Source organism: Dermacentor albipictus, chromosome 3 (assembly GCF_038994185.2).
Source record: "Dermacentor albipictus isolate Rhodes 1998 colony chromosome 3, USDA_Dalb.pri_finalv2, whole genome shotgun sequence".
Lineage (NCBI taxonomy): Eukaryota > Metazoa > Arthropoda > Arachnida > Ixodida > Ixodidae > Dermacentor > Dermacentor albipictus.
The window spans coordinates 114,230,989-114,246,986 of NC_091823.1; the positions used below are offsets into that span (position 1 = coordinate 114,230,989).

The following is a 15,998-nucleotide window of genomic DNA, read 5'->3' on the forward strand; positions in this document are numbered from 1 at the left end:
AGCTGCTTCAGGTAGCACAACAACACAAGGACAAAGAAGGAGGAAACTGGCAGCGCAGTGTACAGATATGGTGCATTCACAGGTACAGTGCAAAAAAGGCTATGTAGTGCGAGGTCAATGGATGTCGATTTTTCAGGCCCAAGACACTACACACCACAGCCTGATAGAGCGCATGGATGAAGGCACTCGCAAGAGCCAAGTGGGACTAAACCATTGGGGCATGTATTCTCAGCAGGGGCAGACTGGGCAGCGTAGAGCATGAGTAGTAAAGTGCTGTATTTAACTCATAGCAGGCTTGTGCAGTGTTTGCCCATAGCAATGGAGCAAACAACAGTTTAGAGCTTAGGTAGGGGGCATTCCAAGGGGGTAGTCAAATGCAAGGGAATCGAGGCCTATTCCAGTGATGCATATTTGTGAATGGTGCAGAAGACAAAGGACTATCGAAAAGAATGGTCACATAGCTGCGACACATAGGACATTCATCCCTTGTCTTTTGTGCCATTCGCAAATATGCGTCAGTGCTGAATCGCCCAGTTCTTTATATTATTCCAGTGATGCACACTCATGCTATCACACAGGCTCAAGCTTGGGTGGGAAATGTACTGTTTGTGCAAAAAAGCATGGTTCCGCAGTGTGTCCATACCATGCCCTCTGCATGCCTGCTGAAATGGCAGTTCTCAGAGAGAGGTGTTAGCAAATGAATGTCTCCACGCATGAAAATGAGATGGAGGTGTGAGAGGGCCCCTCAAATGCCACAGGTTCCACATACTGCTGGTAATAATGAAGCCTGACTGTGTGATCATGCAAGTCGCCATGCGAGGTAATAATGACACCAACACCAAAAGCCCCACCAAGGGCAATGCATAACTGGTGCTGCTTCAGGATGAAGTGACAGCAATTTCAGGCTGAAGAGACAGGGAGAAAAAGTGAAGTGTGGAATTTAATATTATGAAATTGTACAATGAGCTATGAGGGATGCCGTGCTGGAGGACTCCAGGTTAATGTTTACCACTTGGCGCTCCTTAACCTGTACTCAATGCACAGTACACAGTACACACACATAGTACACAGACCGCTGTGGCATTCTGCCACCACTGCAATGTGGCTGCTGCAGCCGGGTATAAGGTGCACATTTTCTGCTGAACCTGATAGTGACAGTAAACTACCATTGATGATAACCTGTTACTCATGCATGTATGCCAGCTGTGCCACCTATTATAATTTTATTAACCAGAGTATGCACACACCATTGACTTCGAAACAACCAAAGTGCAGTTGACTTCTGTTAATTAAACTCCGGTTAATTTGATTTTTCGGTTAATTTGATCCCGGCCAAAAGTCTTGGCTGGCGTCCATGCGTCTCTAAAAGAGCCCAAACTTTCGTTATTTCAATTCTAAAATTGTCCATTGTTGGATAATTCAAACTTGACCAGTCAGCATGCATGCGCCTAACCCTTATGATGACCCCAATAGCAGCTCCTTTTTAGTGGTGGCATCTGTATCGGCAGAGCTTAGGGGACAGTGAATGCACTGAACACACAACAATGTTGCGGGGCATTGCTCTGAGCATGAGTGCACTCCAATCTATAAAAACACCACAATACTTCCTGCGCATAAAAATCAGACCACAAGGGACATTATTGAGGCCTACTATATCAGGAAAAAATGGTAGCGTTGTGTAAGCATGCCATCGTTAAATTTGCATGACAGTGAATTCGAATTTTTAAGCCGCCTCATAGTGTAGCATCAGATTACACGGTTTTGCGTTTTTTTTTGCCTACGCACTGATAGTGACGCCATCGATGGGAGAGCACGTGGCTATGGGTTGAGTACTAAGTTTGTGTATGCCTTCAAATAAAGCTAGTTGCGAGTTCAGCGCTGTCCTGTGTGTTCCTGCCTTCTGTGTTCGTCTTATTGCGCTGCCCCTTCAAGATGTTCAACCAGTACCAACTCGCCCAAATGTCGATCCTTCTCTGGTATTCAAGCATAGTAATCTAACATTATGGCTACACTGTGAATACCACGCTGCATAGACCAGACGATGCTCTACTAATCAGCACCAAGCTATGCTACTAACAGATGCTGTCACTAATCTAGCACCAGCTTGCATAAGCAATGCATGCTTACAAAAGTTTAAACTCACCACTGAAACCACATGAACACTTGGCCAACCTGACAAAAGAAGAAGAAAACACAAGTGTCACACAGATGCTCGCTCTCATCAGTATAACACAGCTACAAATGTTTTTGCTTGATTAAAAAGTATCCATACAACACAGAAAGGTTGAATACAAGCACAAGAGCACTCTGATCAGCTTCAGCTATCTTAAACAAGAATTGACATGACATTTTTGACAGAACCTCTTGTATTGTACAGTAGAAACACTAAATCAGTTTAGACCGGTATATTATTCTTTGAAAACTCTATTTTCATTAATTTCGCTGTAGTAGGTTGATTATTAAATGAGAAAATGAACATCAATGTTACGCTTTTTAAATCTTGTGTCAAAACCTCTGCACCCCTATCTCAGTGTGACAACACAGATCTCCTCTCATATTTAGGTTGTAGTGGCTTGCAAAAGTTCTCTAAATTGGTTTGCTTTTTTAGAATACAATGCAGTCCGTCTTACCAATAATATAATTACCTAGGCCCTAGCAGACGCTGTCAAAATTCATGACGTCATAGCAAGCTGGTTTGGGAACTTCAAAGCGATGTTGTCGCCCGTCTATTGTTCTTGCGCCTTTTCCATCTTACCAAGCCTCTTCTCATGGTAAGAATGGCTTTTTGTTATTGTAGAAGGCTAATTTAGCAATACGGTTAAGACCCCTTTTCCTTTTAATTTCCCTTAAAAATAGATTCAAACATTATAGATCTCCAAAAAAATACTGGCAAGTGTTGGGAGGGCGCCTTAATGTTTTACTATATTACTTTTCTTTTTATAAAGAAGTTTCGGTTTGAGTATCTAATAGGTGGATGCATCATGACATGGCTTATATCAATTATTCGTACCATCCTTGACTGAGTCATGAAATTGCTCGCCTGATCACGATGTTAATGAATGTGATCCTAAAAAATTTAGAGACTTGTTAATGAACCATGTAATGTGCTAACACCTGATAGATTTTTTATTCATTTTACCGTTTGGATAAACTTATTTGTATTTTCTACTGTTCCGTTTTTATTTTTGTTCATTTACTAAGACAGCTACAAACGATTACAAGTTATCCTGCTTGCTAGCTACGCTTTTCCTCAACTCCTTTGCTGAGCGTCCGGAGCTAAGCTCAGCAGCTTCACTGGCGCCGAGTCATGACGTGACGTGTCGTCTATTTCTGGTATTTTGGAGCCAGTGTGTGAAGCCTCTCTAACCTCTCCCTCTCCACTAGCCGCCTGGCCATCAATCCCCAGGGAGAGCTGTCCAAGCAACATGCGAGTGTTCTGTCGCAGTGCCGAGTGCGTCCGGTATTTAGGCAAATGCAGCTGATCTGGGCTTGTTTGCCGAATGGCTGTAGGTGTAAAAATGTGAGCAGCCTGCTTGGTGCAGCCGCCTGGTGGCGCCGAGCTCAATAAGCCAAACACAGACTGATATTGCTGTAACCAAGTGTAAAAAATTTTAACAACTTAAAAAGCCGTGTTAATGATTACGCTGCTGCTGAAAATTTACACCAGCAGCAAAGTAGAATACACTTGGTTACTGTTATCTTAGCCCTGTGTTTGTCTGGGTGAGCTCTGTGCCACCAGGTGGCTGCGCCCTGCAGGCCTCTGTTTTGTGCCTCTGCCCATCTGGCAAAACGGCCAGTCCATCAGTGTTTACCAGAATACCGGATAGAATAAAACTTTCTATTGTGGTAGTAATCCTCCTGCATCAAGTGACAGCCACTAACGCATAGATCATGGCACCCATCAGATACTGACCGCCTGATGCGCTGCAGCCAATCTGCTCGCCTGTTGCTTTGCAGAGGGACCAATGCCGCAGCTTCACAGATCGCCAATCACTAGGTTTGCAGCCGGCAACGCAACCAGGGCGTTTCATGGTCCTCGCAAAGAGAAACCTTGAGGCCAACACTGATTGTGCAGCTCACAGCAACAGTGAGCATGTTGTAATAGATGCAGATGACACTTGCTGCGTGCCGGAAGTGCTTGAGTGCAGTGATAAATTGTCGTTGTGTATTCTCTTTCTGTTACTTCTTTTATAGAAACAAATTAACCAACATTCCAGTCATTATGAACAACATTTGATCACTATAAAGTTGGAAAAATTATCGATTATGCAACCTCGATAGCCAATCAGATAGCTTGCCCAACCGACGTCAATTGCACTAACTATGGAGATGGTAACGGGGCAGCTGAAAACTCATGGGAGTGCCACTGTATTGGTTGGTAGCGATGCACATTTTCAAAACCTTATAATAAATTACACACTTTGCACGGAGTGCTTAAATGCGCCACTTAATGATCAGAAGGGTGTACCCTAGCAACTCAGTATGTTTGTACAGGTTCGTCAAAATCATTAATCGTTTGACTGAAAGCACGAACCAAGCTTGAACTTGAAATTTTTCCTTTCTCACTGAAAATACCATGTGCTTGTGAGTGGTACGTGAAAATTCCATCAGTTATCATCTCTACCTCCGACTCCGGCTGCTTCTCTCTGCTTGCACAATTTAATACAATCTGACACACGTCTTTCCACACTCTACGTTTACTTTCATCACCTGGGGCAGCTCTCTGCTCAGAGGACTTCTTAAGTTTATCCGTGCTGCTTTTCCTCCCGGTTTTGCTTTGTCGTTTCACCACTTGCCACCTTTCCCTGCCATGTCTTTGATTGCGCCTACTTCAACACAACTTGTCCTAACTTTCAGAACTTGTCCCAGATTAAACAATTTCTGCCACTTCTGCATTCATTAATTCAAAGATACCATATTTACTCATGTAAGGCATGCCCTTTTGCAGAGGCTTGCACCGGAATTAAGTGCAAATTTTAGCAAAAAAAAAAAGTATCACTAAGCATCACGCACATACTCAGGCGCCGGTTAATTCCCATAAGCTGCTACTAGATGACACTAGTTACTGTCCTCCCAACATTAGCATCATCAACATCACCATATCCTGCCAGATCCTGCAGCATATATCTACCATGCTTCGGTAGCACCGGCTGTGCTAAAGCTCATTGTTTAGCTGGACAATGCTTTCAGGCACACGAAGAGGGCATTGTTGGAAGAGATGTGCATGTAGATTTTGAATACATGGCATGCGGTTTCATTCTGAGACCATCATCAGGAGCTTCAAGGGGATGATCTCAAAAAGTATGGATGGCACAGAGGACGACCAGTTTTGGAAGGGTGCCTATAAGGCGAGCTCGTCAAACAGTGAAGACAGTAGAAGGGATGACGACGACTGAATAAAAGTGTCCGTAGTTGGCTGCGGCAGTACTTGTATTATTCTGCATAGCAGTCAGAGTGCAATTCAAGGTTTCAGTAAGTTGCCATAACTGTCTGCCTTGCGCAAGGCCTGCACATTGTGAAAAAAAAAAAAATGCATGCATTACACGAGTAAATATGATATCGCGATCACACTGATGGCTTGAGAAGAGTGGCTATGGTACGCAGGCTACTTACTACCTGTGTGACCATTTTACACAATGCTTTCGCTTGACATATCTAGTAGAATGGTTCACTGTAGCAGGCATTTTCAATGCACTGGTTGATTCATTCGTGGGCTTTAACATCCCAAGAGTTGGGTTGTGAGGATGCCGGAGTGGAGTCTTTGGGATTAACTTCGGCCATTTGGGTTCCTTAATGTGCATGTTAATACACTAGCACACCTGCACTTTGCCCGAATCAAATTTTGGCCACGGTGATCAGAAATGGAACCAGTGATTTTGTTTTCATTAACAGAATGCAACAGCTAACAAGCCATAGTAGCGAGCACTCTAAACACTTTTAATATAAAGATTTGACACCTAAATAGCACTACTGGGAGGTTAGCACGCCTGCAAGTGCTGCTTGTTTTTTTTTTGTTTTTCTCATGCGGACTACTGTTATACCCCTAAAGAAAGCGTTTCAAGAATAAAACTCTGGACACCTTACTAGTAGGATATGAATAAAACTGAATTTTCTTTTTGTTTCATTATCTAACCTAACTACCCACGTACTGTTCTATTAAAAACAGTCCAAAGAAAGAATGGTTAAGTGACTGCAGGGCTTTGGAAGTGACAACTTCCAACTTCCAGGCCGTGCAAGAGCTGTGAGCAAGAACTCACCTGGTAAATTGAGAAATAGAGTATCCAAAGAAGTGCAAAGTTGATGCAGTCCCTGAAGCGTGATGACACGCAGGCCATGAAGGACATGACAATGCCTAGGAATGCCAGAAACTCGGCCATGGTGGCCACCTTGAGGCCGAAGTTTGGTGCCAGCCATATTAAGGAAGGCCTCTCAGCAGCTTGTTGGGCCAATTCTTGCGGTGGTCTGGTGTGGCTGTCTGGTGAAGGTATGAACGCATCAGTACTGATAAACCGGGGTCTAGGAAGTTTGCAGCGTAAATGACAAGCACTAAAATGCTTAAAATACAGGAACAAACTTGCTAAAGAGATATTGGTAAACTAGTTGGTTGACCACTGCTGTAGTAGACTAAGTTTACTGGTACTTATATATACACAGACAACCACAGACATTGACACACACGAGCAGCAACACACTAGGCACTTTGGCGTGTCAGCTCTGTAGTTGTCCAGGTGTCTGAAAGTGAGCTGCATCTAAAACAGGAACATCGAAATGTCACAAGCATGGCAGTAATGGTATTGTGAATATATATATGCCAAGGTTTATTCTTTTCATACAGTCATTCTTATTTTTACCAATGCATGCCAGAATATTTGTGTTGTTATCAATCAATCAATCAATAATACCTGACAGCAAGCAATGAGACCATGCTGCATTGCACGTTATGCAGAAAGCAGTGTGCTACAACAATTTCAGAGACCATGCAAAACCTTTGTTCTTATTTTCCAGTAGTGTGTCACATTGGAGGGCACATGATAAAAGCAAACAGTCTCATCAATTTGCCTTCTGTAGGCTTCATTTAACGTGCCACAGGTTAGCATTAAGCAAAGGCGCCAGAAAAGATGCTTACTGCAGTTTGGTCAGCATTTATAACCAAACAGGTAATAGTTTTTCACTGTAATTTTTGTTAGAAATTATTAAAATTACCCTTCCAAAATTATTTCGCTGACTTTAGAGGAAAATTTGCACATACTTAAAAGCAATTAATTATGCAGTATAACAGGAGGTATGAAAATGCTTCCCGAGAAGGTTATAAATAAAAGAGCCAATAATTACTTACACTTATTAACAGAAGCATACCATAAAACGTGACTTGCAAAGAGCAACAATAAAAGCTGCAGACACTGCTTTCACTTTGCCAGGGACAATACCTGGGAATATCTCGTCTGACATTGCACTTTGCTGATGCCAAACTGATTGATGCTTTGCATTCTTGGATTTAATTAATATTGGGATATCTCAAACTTCCTTAGCAAGCCACACTATATTACGATTAGCAAACAAGTGCTCTTTTAGCTCCAATTTCTCACTGGCTGACGACTACACGCAACATTTGCACTACTGCTCAACTTGTGTGCACAGCGGCAAAGCGTGACGCTGTGTTTGTAGGGACAACAATAAAACTGAAATGTGAAACTGAACAAAAGAATTATATTAACGACATACCTATAGGAATCACCGATCTTACTGGCAAGACTCCATGATCCCCATAGAGCCCTGCAAGAGCGAGAAAATAAAGCGACTGTTTATCATGACAACGAAGGGTCCGACCAGGGCTCCCGCCAATCAATGCCTTCGTGCACGTAGTAGAGAAGATTGATAACATCGTTTAAACAGATCGCTACGCGACAACGCCGAAGTAACGTTGTCATTCACGATCGAACACAGAAGTGAAAGCAAGTTCTTTTGCACTGTCTGCAAGGCAAGAACAATTACTTATTTGGGAACAACTCGGGAGAAACTCGGCTCTAATGATTGTGTTGATCTCCGAGTACCCACCGGGCATTTGATGATAGATGGACGCAAATGCACTAAGATATACTACAGACATTGCCCAGAGGAAAGAATCTCGCGTAACACGCGTCGGCCCCATTCTGAGCCCCTCAACAGCGACCGCACGGCGACGAAAGAGGTTTCGTTCAGCAGCTTCGTTTTCTTCTTGGTTCCCTTCTAGCTGCACGGGTCGTACTCGTAGACACGAAGCATAGTGCACGAAGGGGTTCGCTTTCGAAAGCGCTATCGCCCCCTCGTGGTTGATAAAAATATTTTAGAGTATGCGAAGATGCGAAAGATTCTGTTTTCGCAGATTTAGTATACTTTCTTTTTCCTAAAGTATAATCACAACCATGTGTAACTGAGGTAATTAATACAAAACGAAACAAGTGTGAGCGTCCCATTGGTGGCTCTAAGCAGTAAATTAACAAAGTAGGCACAGTTGCACAATGTCTTTTTCTATGGTTGCACACCCTGATCTGCGGCTAATTTTTGTAATTAATTTTTGTATATGTGCACAACTGCGTACACCGAGATAGAAGCTGAGATTTTTGATGGCTATCGAGAAACGGCAAATCCGAGTTGCGACAAAATAAAACGCGGGAAAGCGTAAACTCAAAACAAAAACATTCAAAACAAACTGCTACTATGCACAATGTTCTGTTGATGCCGATGTCGGTCTCCAATGGTTTCGCTTGAATACTACTATGCCTGGCGTCACTGCAGTGGTTGCGAGTAAGTAATTTACTCACGTTTACAATTCCTCACGCGAAGTGTGAATCGTCGAACCCGCTTAGCGCTCGGAGGCCTGTCTGTCGCAACGTCGTGCCCTCCCTCGCATCGCTGATCGCGTACCGACCTGTGCAAGAAAGCCGTTGGCGCGGAGTGCATTCAAAATGGCCTCGGCACGATGTCCACCACAGGACATTCGTATCTTGTTTGTAAACTTTTTTGTGCCGCCGAACCAGTGGTGCGACAGCATGCTGTCTCTTTTTTGCATGCGATCGCAACGTTGTCAGGGCTCATCGAAAACTGAGACGGCACACCGAAGTGGCACAGCAAATTATGGCGGCCGATGTCTGGCGCGACGATGTGGGCGCTAAAAACTTTGGCGATCGCCTTTAGCTCGTCCTTAGATCGTTTTTATATCGTTTGATGTGCTTCGCCGAGAACTGACATACGCATGGACCTAAAAAAAAAGTTGTGATTGTAGCTAATTCGACGCCTAAAATACTTTTCTTTCGATGTAGTCTCCTTCTCCCGGATGAAGCCGATCCCTCCTAATATCTATGTAATGCAGTAGTTTAATTAGTTTAATGCCAGTCAGCGTTACTTGGCGTGGCCTTGCGAGCCTAATTATCGCTTATAAGGGGCGCGTATTCATTTTTACTGTGTAGTCTACGCTGTTTGACAAACACAAACTGAGTTACGGACGAACGCATGCCTGCAGCATGCATGTACACGCCGTGACCTTTCTCTATTGTGATTTGTTTCATTTATGTTTTAGCGCGTGTAAGTCACAGATGTTTGCTTTTCGTGATCGTGGTCTGGCTTCTTCCTCTATTCCTGTCCGTTAGATTTCTGCTGGTGAAGATGCAGGTGAAGTGAGGTGACTTCGTGCACAGGCCGTCTGCCTGCGGACTTCAGAATCCTAGCAGAACGCAACCCTGATCTCTACGACGGCAAAAAGGTAGGTATTCGCCTCTTGATTTTGTACAATAATGGGGCGCGTGGCTACGTTTTTCTTTATTTCCATATTTGTCCCTGTGATTTGCCGTCGTAATCATTCTCTCGCGTATGAGGCCTATAGGATAAGGTTTAAAGTTTTTCCTCAGCACACCATGTAGTGAAGCAGCTGGCAGTAGCAGCACATACTACGACGATATTTTGCTCGAGAAATCGCCACGGCACGCAAACATGAAAATATCCTTAAAATCTGATGAGAACTCTCCGAAAGGACTCAAGATCTCTAGACCTAGGGATAAATCCCTAGGGTTGGCTGGTCTGTGGGTAGAGTGCATGGCATAGTGGATCTTCCACATGTGTGATCACTGCAATCTTTCATTGATGAGATTTGTGCAGCAATTTTAAGGCAGTGAACGGCTTGCAGAGGTATGGTAGCGTGGTATCTTCCTCGAAAATGCCACATGCCATGTTTATGTACTGAAGCTATGCAGTTTGGTATAACAAAACATTGTAGTACTGCTAATACTTCAAATCCCACATTTCTTAAAATAAAAAAAAATTCAACTGTGCATTATTTTCCCAATTTGCGTATTGTTTCAAATTTTTCTTCATAAGACATCAATTCTAAAAAAACATTGCATATGTTTACCTTTTACTAAAATGATGAGCGGGGCTAGTTAGTGCAAGTTCGTGATTGTGTTGCACTGAGTTTTAACACTGAGAGATTGAAAGAACACAAGTTGGTAGGACAAGGCACAATCCGTCTGTCTTTTGGCTTTGTTCTTATATCTTGTGTTCTTTCATTCTTTCAGTGTTAAAACTCAGTGTAACGCTATTGTGAGTTAGCTGTTATGTTTGTGGCAAAAAAAAGAAAAGAAATAAAGATGAAAAAGAAACTGGATTGGTGGGAAAGAAAGGGAAGGAAGGTTTGTTCTGAAAAGGACACTTTTCCTCACTGCTTGCGTAATTTCCAAATAATCTTGTAAAAACCCTTGAAAATAAAATGAGTGCTCAAATTAAGCTACACTGCCAGTAGTTGATGAGCATGGCTAATTTCTTGCAAGCAAGGTAATCTCTGCATCGTGGATAACCAGTATGCGTGATGGGCTGTATTCGGTACAAGGCACTTGGATGTGTGCATCTGAAGCTTAGGAGTCAAAATGGAAATTCGCAAGGAATTCTAAACGCTACTAAATAACAGTTTTGTATATCTTCATGTTATATAAATTGTGAACTTTTTGGGGTTTGGAAGGAGTCCAGTGGTTTGACTTGAATGGTGCAGGTATGATGTGCTGTGACCTTCACACCTTTGTGCTACATGAGTGCCTGTAACTGTCACTTATGCTGATTCTGTGCATACCTTGAGTACATTTCTGCAAACCAAGGGAGTGCGAATTAATATCCAACGTTTCGTATGTGAGTTAAGTAGTCTTTGCTATTTTTGTTCATTATTTGTGCAGAAACCGCCTCAAATCAGAAAAAAAAAAAATTATTGCGTGCGAGTAACGAAAGCTTAAGACATGTGCTTTGCTGGATGTGGCGCAAATAATTTTTGCCACATTCTTACTTCATTTGTGAAATAACACACATGCACTACCTTGAGTTAAACTAATCGAACAGGTAATTGTAAGTCTGTCATTACCCTGTCTATAGAAATTGATCAATTTGATCGACAGTTTTTGTGCATGTTATACATTCCTGTTGGAATTTTCCCACTAGCAATGTCACACGCCCTCTGAAATACACCTGAACTTTAGCTATTTGTAAGATTTTAGAATTTCTAGGCATATTGGGGAACCTGGAAAAGTAAATCTTCAACTGGAGGTGTCTTGGAGATTAGCCTCCAGTGCTGCTGACACTTCTTCAATAAGAACACTCAAAACTTGTGCTTTGTTCAACTTTGCATGATAATTTTTAAATGACAGAAGCAGCTAGTACACAAAAGCTTCTCTCGGGCTGTCATTTTTCTGCTCAGATGTGTAGGCTGTTTTTCACAATGTTTCAAACAACAGTAGATGCTTATTAGCACATATTATTTTGATAATTGTGTTCGACTAATATCAAGTGCAACCCATGGGTTGCTTTTACCTGTCAGCTCTTTGACAGCATATGCACAGATTATTACAGGCAATCCTTCCCTTTGTGTGGGGTTTTCACTGACACACGAGCACACAGTCGATTTCAGACTGACCTTTGATCAAAGTTTGACTAGCTGTCTAAGCTCTTAATTTTGAACATCGCCTATTCAAGTGCCCTTATTCGTTACTGTACAATATTGTGTGACATTCCACATTACTGTACAGGAACTGAACAAAGCATGAGAAGGCTCCAGTGCCAGTTGAACACACACTGATGCACCTTGCTTGCACAGAAAATCCGATACAATGCAATAACCAAGTTTGAAGAGGCTTCTGCATGCTTCCTGACCTGACAAGACCAAAGAATGCATTAGAAAATGGATCAGTTGCCTGCTGCAATGAGTTAAAACAAATGCTCCCAGTACAAGAGGAACTTACCCATCTTCACATTTGTGAAGCTAGTGCCATCCCACTTAGCATGGACATCTTTATGGCTAGTATTCATGCCAACAAATTTTCATAATATTTTTGTGGGATCTGACTTACAAAATTGGGAACTAGGAAGCAGGTGCATATTTTGTATATTTCAGATTTTTTTTCTCTCAGTACTAAAAATGGCAAATTATTACATCCATTCATGTTGCTTCAGGTGCGCCATTGAAGTTTAACATGAGAATTCTCTCAAAAGAGGGGTCAGGTGAAAAAAGTTTTTGAGAAGTCAAAAAGACTTCTAAAAATTGTCTGCGCAATAATTACTGCTATATGTTTATTCAGAATACCAATGATCATGCTATAATTTTATGTATCACAGTGTATGTTGCGACTTCTACATCTTGAAATAAAATGTTAAAACATGAAAGCACTGATAATGAGCAGGTTTCTCACAGTAATGAAAGAGATGAGCCAACAAGCATGGGAAAATGCTATAAATTTACAGCGAATTCTGCATTTTGCTGCACATTTTGGATGTTGGCGAGACTGTGCGTCTGGTGTGCTGATGTGTTCTGGCCAGTGATTGCGGCTGTTGTATCTGCTGGTGCATTTGGTGTAGTGACTACGGGTTGGCCTTTGTTTATAGCGGCTTGGGGCTTTCATTGCTTGACTGACTAACTTTTCGCGGTGCTGTAGTGCTAGAGGTGATCAAGCTACGTGGAATATTTTATTTTCCAAAGTGTTTTTCTGGGGTAGCCTTTCTGCATCTGCACCTTTGAGGTATTCTCGCCAGCCATTGCATAGTGCGAGAGATGCCAATTACGCAATCGGGCGGTGGCCGCCAGGTATTCCCTGTCGGTCCATACGTGGGAGACGCCCACTCTCCGCTGACGTGCGTCCTGCAGGACCTTTCATAATGTTTGTCCAATCCAATCCAATTACCCTCACGGTCCATGTTCTTGTTCCATTCTATAGGAAGTAGAGTGACAGGTGGAGAAGTATATTGACTCTTCCATTAAAGGAATTGTACTTCAGAAGGACTGCACACCCCAAAACAGGTGCAAATCACCAAGAAAAAGACGGGCGAAAGGAAAGGACAAGCAGTAATGAACGGTTCATCAGATCCAGGTACTTTTAAATATGTCGATAGATTTCCATAATCATCTGCCTGTTGGTAAAGGCTTCAATTATTATTTCTTTATGTGTCACAAGCACTGCATCGGTTGAGCGATTCTTCCTGAATCCATTTTGAAAATTGGAAAGATTGTGCTGGTTGAAATACGTGAGCAGCTTGAAATGAATTCTTTTTTCTATGCCTTTAGGAATGGGCTGGTAATTATTAAACATTATTAAATTTGCATTTCTGTAAGCAACACACTAGAAAATGAAAAAAGAATGGTGCGGACCCCTGGGAATCAGCATAAGCATAGCTTTCTGTGCTGCTTGCGTTGATCGACGATAGTTGGCAGTCATGTTCACATCAAATGTTTACGTTGTGCAGCACCTGGTGTAGTACAAGAAGGGTGAGGTGATGTTAAACGTTACCATGCTTGCACTTGCGTTTGTCTATGCAGCACACGGAATACAGTGAGACGTGTCTGCTTAAGGAAGGAGGCCATGTTCATTCAAAAGTCCATTTTCTTGCACAAGATTTTTTACATTTTATGTATGTACAACATTCAAAAATGTGTTGCAAAAGAAATTATCTTCCTACCATCATTAGTTTGAAAGTTACACTGAGTTGTCCAACCCATACCCTCACATTGCGAAACCAAAACCACACTGCATTGCTTCCAAAAATTACTACTGTTTCATTTATGTGAATATTATTCAAAAACACTGTTTTTTATTTTATGTTGTTAATGAGCAGTGACAAAAACAAAAAGAGACTCTCATGCATCTTATGTGGGCCCAGCTATGAACCTAGTGCATTTTAGGCGTCTATGTGTTGTGTTTGACATCTTTCATATGGTTTGAAACATTTGTTTACGTTTTTCTTAAGACAAGATTTTACTCCACCTCATGTCATGCACACTTTCTCTCCAGTTTGTTAGGAAATGTTGCTAGCCATAGTAGTAGCATTTTGCTTGTTTAAGACACCTCAACTGCGGTGTGCATCCTGTCGTCGCCTTTTCTCTCTCCAGCGCTTATCCCAAAAATGAAAGCTACCACAGGGGGTAGGCGAGGGGACTCGTAAATTAAAGGAGGCCCTGAAACGCTTTTTGAACATGGTAAGAAAATGTAAATCTGTAAAAGAGGCTCCTGTGAACACGTGAACCAAATATTTTTGCACTGCATGCAGCATGTAATTTACAATATGTCAAAAAAAGCAAAAAAATCTATTGCTCTCATTTCTGAAATGTCATTATGTAGCATCATTGCAACAGCTGGTCCCACCAGCACCTACTGATTTTGTGATCGTGAGAAATTTCTCACTAATGCTATAATTGCAAATTTTCCGTTAAATAAATGAACCGTATATATGCCTTCGATCTCAAGAAGATGGAAAAATTAATTCATCCTTGTGCTGCTGATCTACACACGACAGTTGCGTACAGCTGCATCTGCTGCGTGTGGCCTCTGATATCTGCGGTGGGCTGTATAGTGTAGTCTACCGTGGCTGCCATGGGGTGCTGCGGTGAGCTCTCTCGTCGCCGAGACACTCAACTTCTGTGTGGAGCCTTGCCCCCTTGGCTTCTTCCCTGTGTAGCTTCCAGTGTGCTAGCGAATACGCAAAGAGAGGGAAAGCTGTGCATAGGTGCAATAACTCCGCTTATACTTGAAGGATTCGAAAAGTTTTTGTGGCATGAGATTAGTGAGGCGGATGTCCTTTAATAGCTAGGTCATTCCATAATCAGTTAGAAAAGTGTTTCAGGGCCTCTTTAAATTAACGCTGCTTTTTGTGCACTTAAGCAAATTTTCAATGTTGCTGCTGATGCCTTCACAAGCAAATCAGGTAAGATGAACGAGGAAAATTTTCTAGATCAATTGATGGGGAAGATAATGTGTAAAGGGCTCAAGAAAACAGACTGGCGGGCTAGTTGGTATTGCATAACTTTGAGGCAAAGTGCAAAAAAAAAAGAACATGAATAGTAGCGCTGTGTCTTCATTTCCTTCTCTTGTCCTCGTGGTTTTTTATTTTGCGCTTTGCCTCAAGTTTGTAAAGGGCTGCAGAGAAAGCCAGGCTAACTATTTTTATTAGCTGCGCAATGGCAATAAAATTTGGGAGAAAGGTATGTAGAAGTAATCAATTACTTTTATCGGGATAATTGTTATATCAGGGTGTCTACCAACCGGGAAAACCGGGAAAACCTGGAATTCTCAGGGAATTTGAACAGTCTGGAAAAACTCAGGGAAAACTCAGGGAATTTGTGCTTCCATCAGGGAAAATTAGCTGTAACTTTATTGAAAGGGAACGAAAGTCTTGATAATGCTTGCTCCAGTAACGGAGGAATCGCAACGAATCGTCATTGACGCCGTGTCATCGGCACGATGTATTGCCAGAGTAGTTAACGACCGATTTTCTAGACGCCCGATTTTTCGGACATGCCCGATAATTTGCACGGTTTTGCGGCACCACCACGCACTCGATATAGTCAATGTATATCGCCCTGACTGCAGGTCTGAAATGGCATTAATCAAAGCCGCCACCGCCGCTATTTTGATTATCTCGCTGCCTCGAACCGGCACTCTCGCAGGCAGATCCGCTGGCAGCCTTAACCACCACCGCGGCAACGTTAGGCCTAGCTGCTT

The 15,998-nt window shown here is 42.4% G+C and overlaps 2 protein-coding genes across 8 annotated transcripts in view; one reads left to right on the forward strand and one right to left on the reverse strand.

The window, feature by feature from the left end:
* The window catches only part of LOC135916875 (lipase maturation factor 2-like), a 39,523-nt gene extending 31,225 nt beyond the window's left edge, over positions 1–8,298 (reverse strand). The window contains exons 1-4 of the mRNA XM_065450303.1: positions 8,056–8,298; positions 7,723–7,773; positions 6,258–6,475; positions 2,144–2,172 (exon numbers count right to left, since the gene is read on the reverse strand). Of these exons, the coding sequence (XP_065306375.1) occupies positions 2,144–2,172; positions 6,258–6,475; positions 7,723–7,773; positions 8,056–8,149 (392 nt within the window). The 5' untranslated portion in view covers positions 8,150–8,298. The remainder of the gene's footprint in view (positions 1–2,143; positions 2,173–6,257; positions 6,476–7,722; positions 7,774–8,055) is intronic.
* Positions 8,299–8,491: 193 nt separating this feature from the next.
* Cap-H2 (Chromosome associated protein H2) overlaps positions 8,492–15,998 on the forward strand; it is a 95,675-nt gene continuing 88,168 nt past the window's right edge. For 2 of the 7 annotated variants that reach the window (XM_065450295.1, XM_065450297.1), the window contains exons 1-3: positions 8,492–8,784; positions 9,627–9,739; positions 13,221–13,373. In XM_065450295.1, coding sequence (XP_065306367.1) covers positions 13,352–13,373 — 22 coding nt within the window. In that variant the 5' untranslated portion in view covers positions 8,492–8,784; positions 9,627–9,739; positions 13,221–13,351. Of the gene's footprint in view, positions 8,785–8,870; positions 9,020–9,626; positions 9,740–13,220; positions 13,374–15,998 lie in introns of those variants that run through there. The other 5 variants (XM_065450301.1, XM_065450298.1, XM_065450296.1 and 2 more) reach the window with 4 other exon arrangements.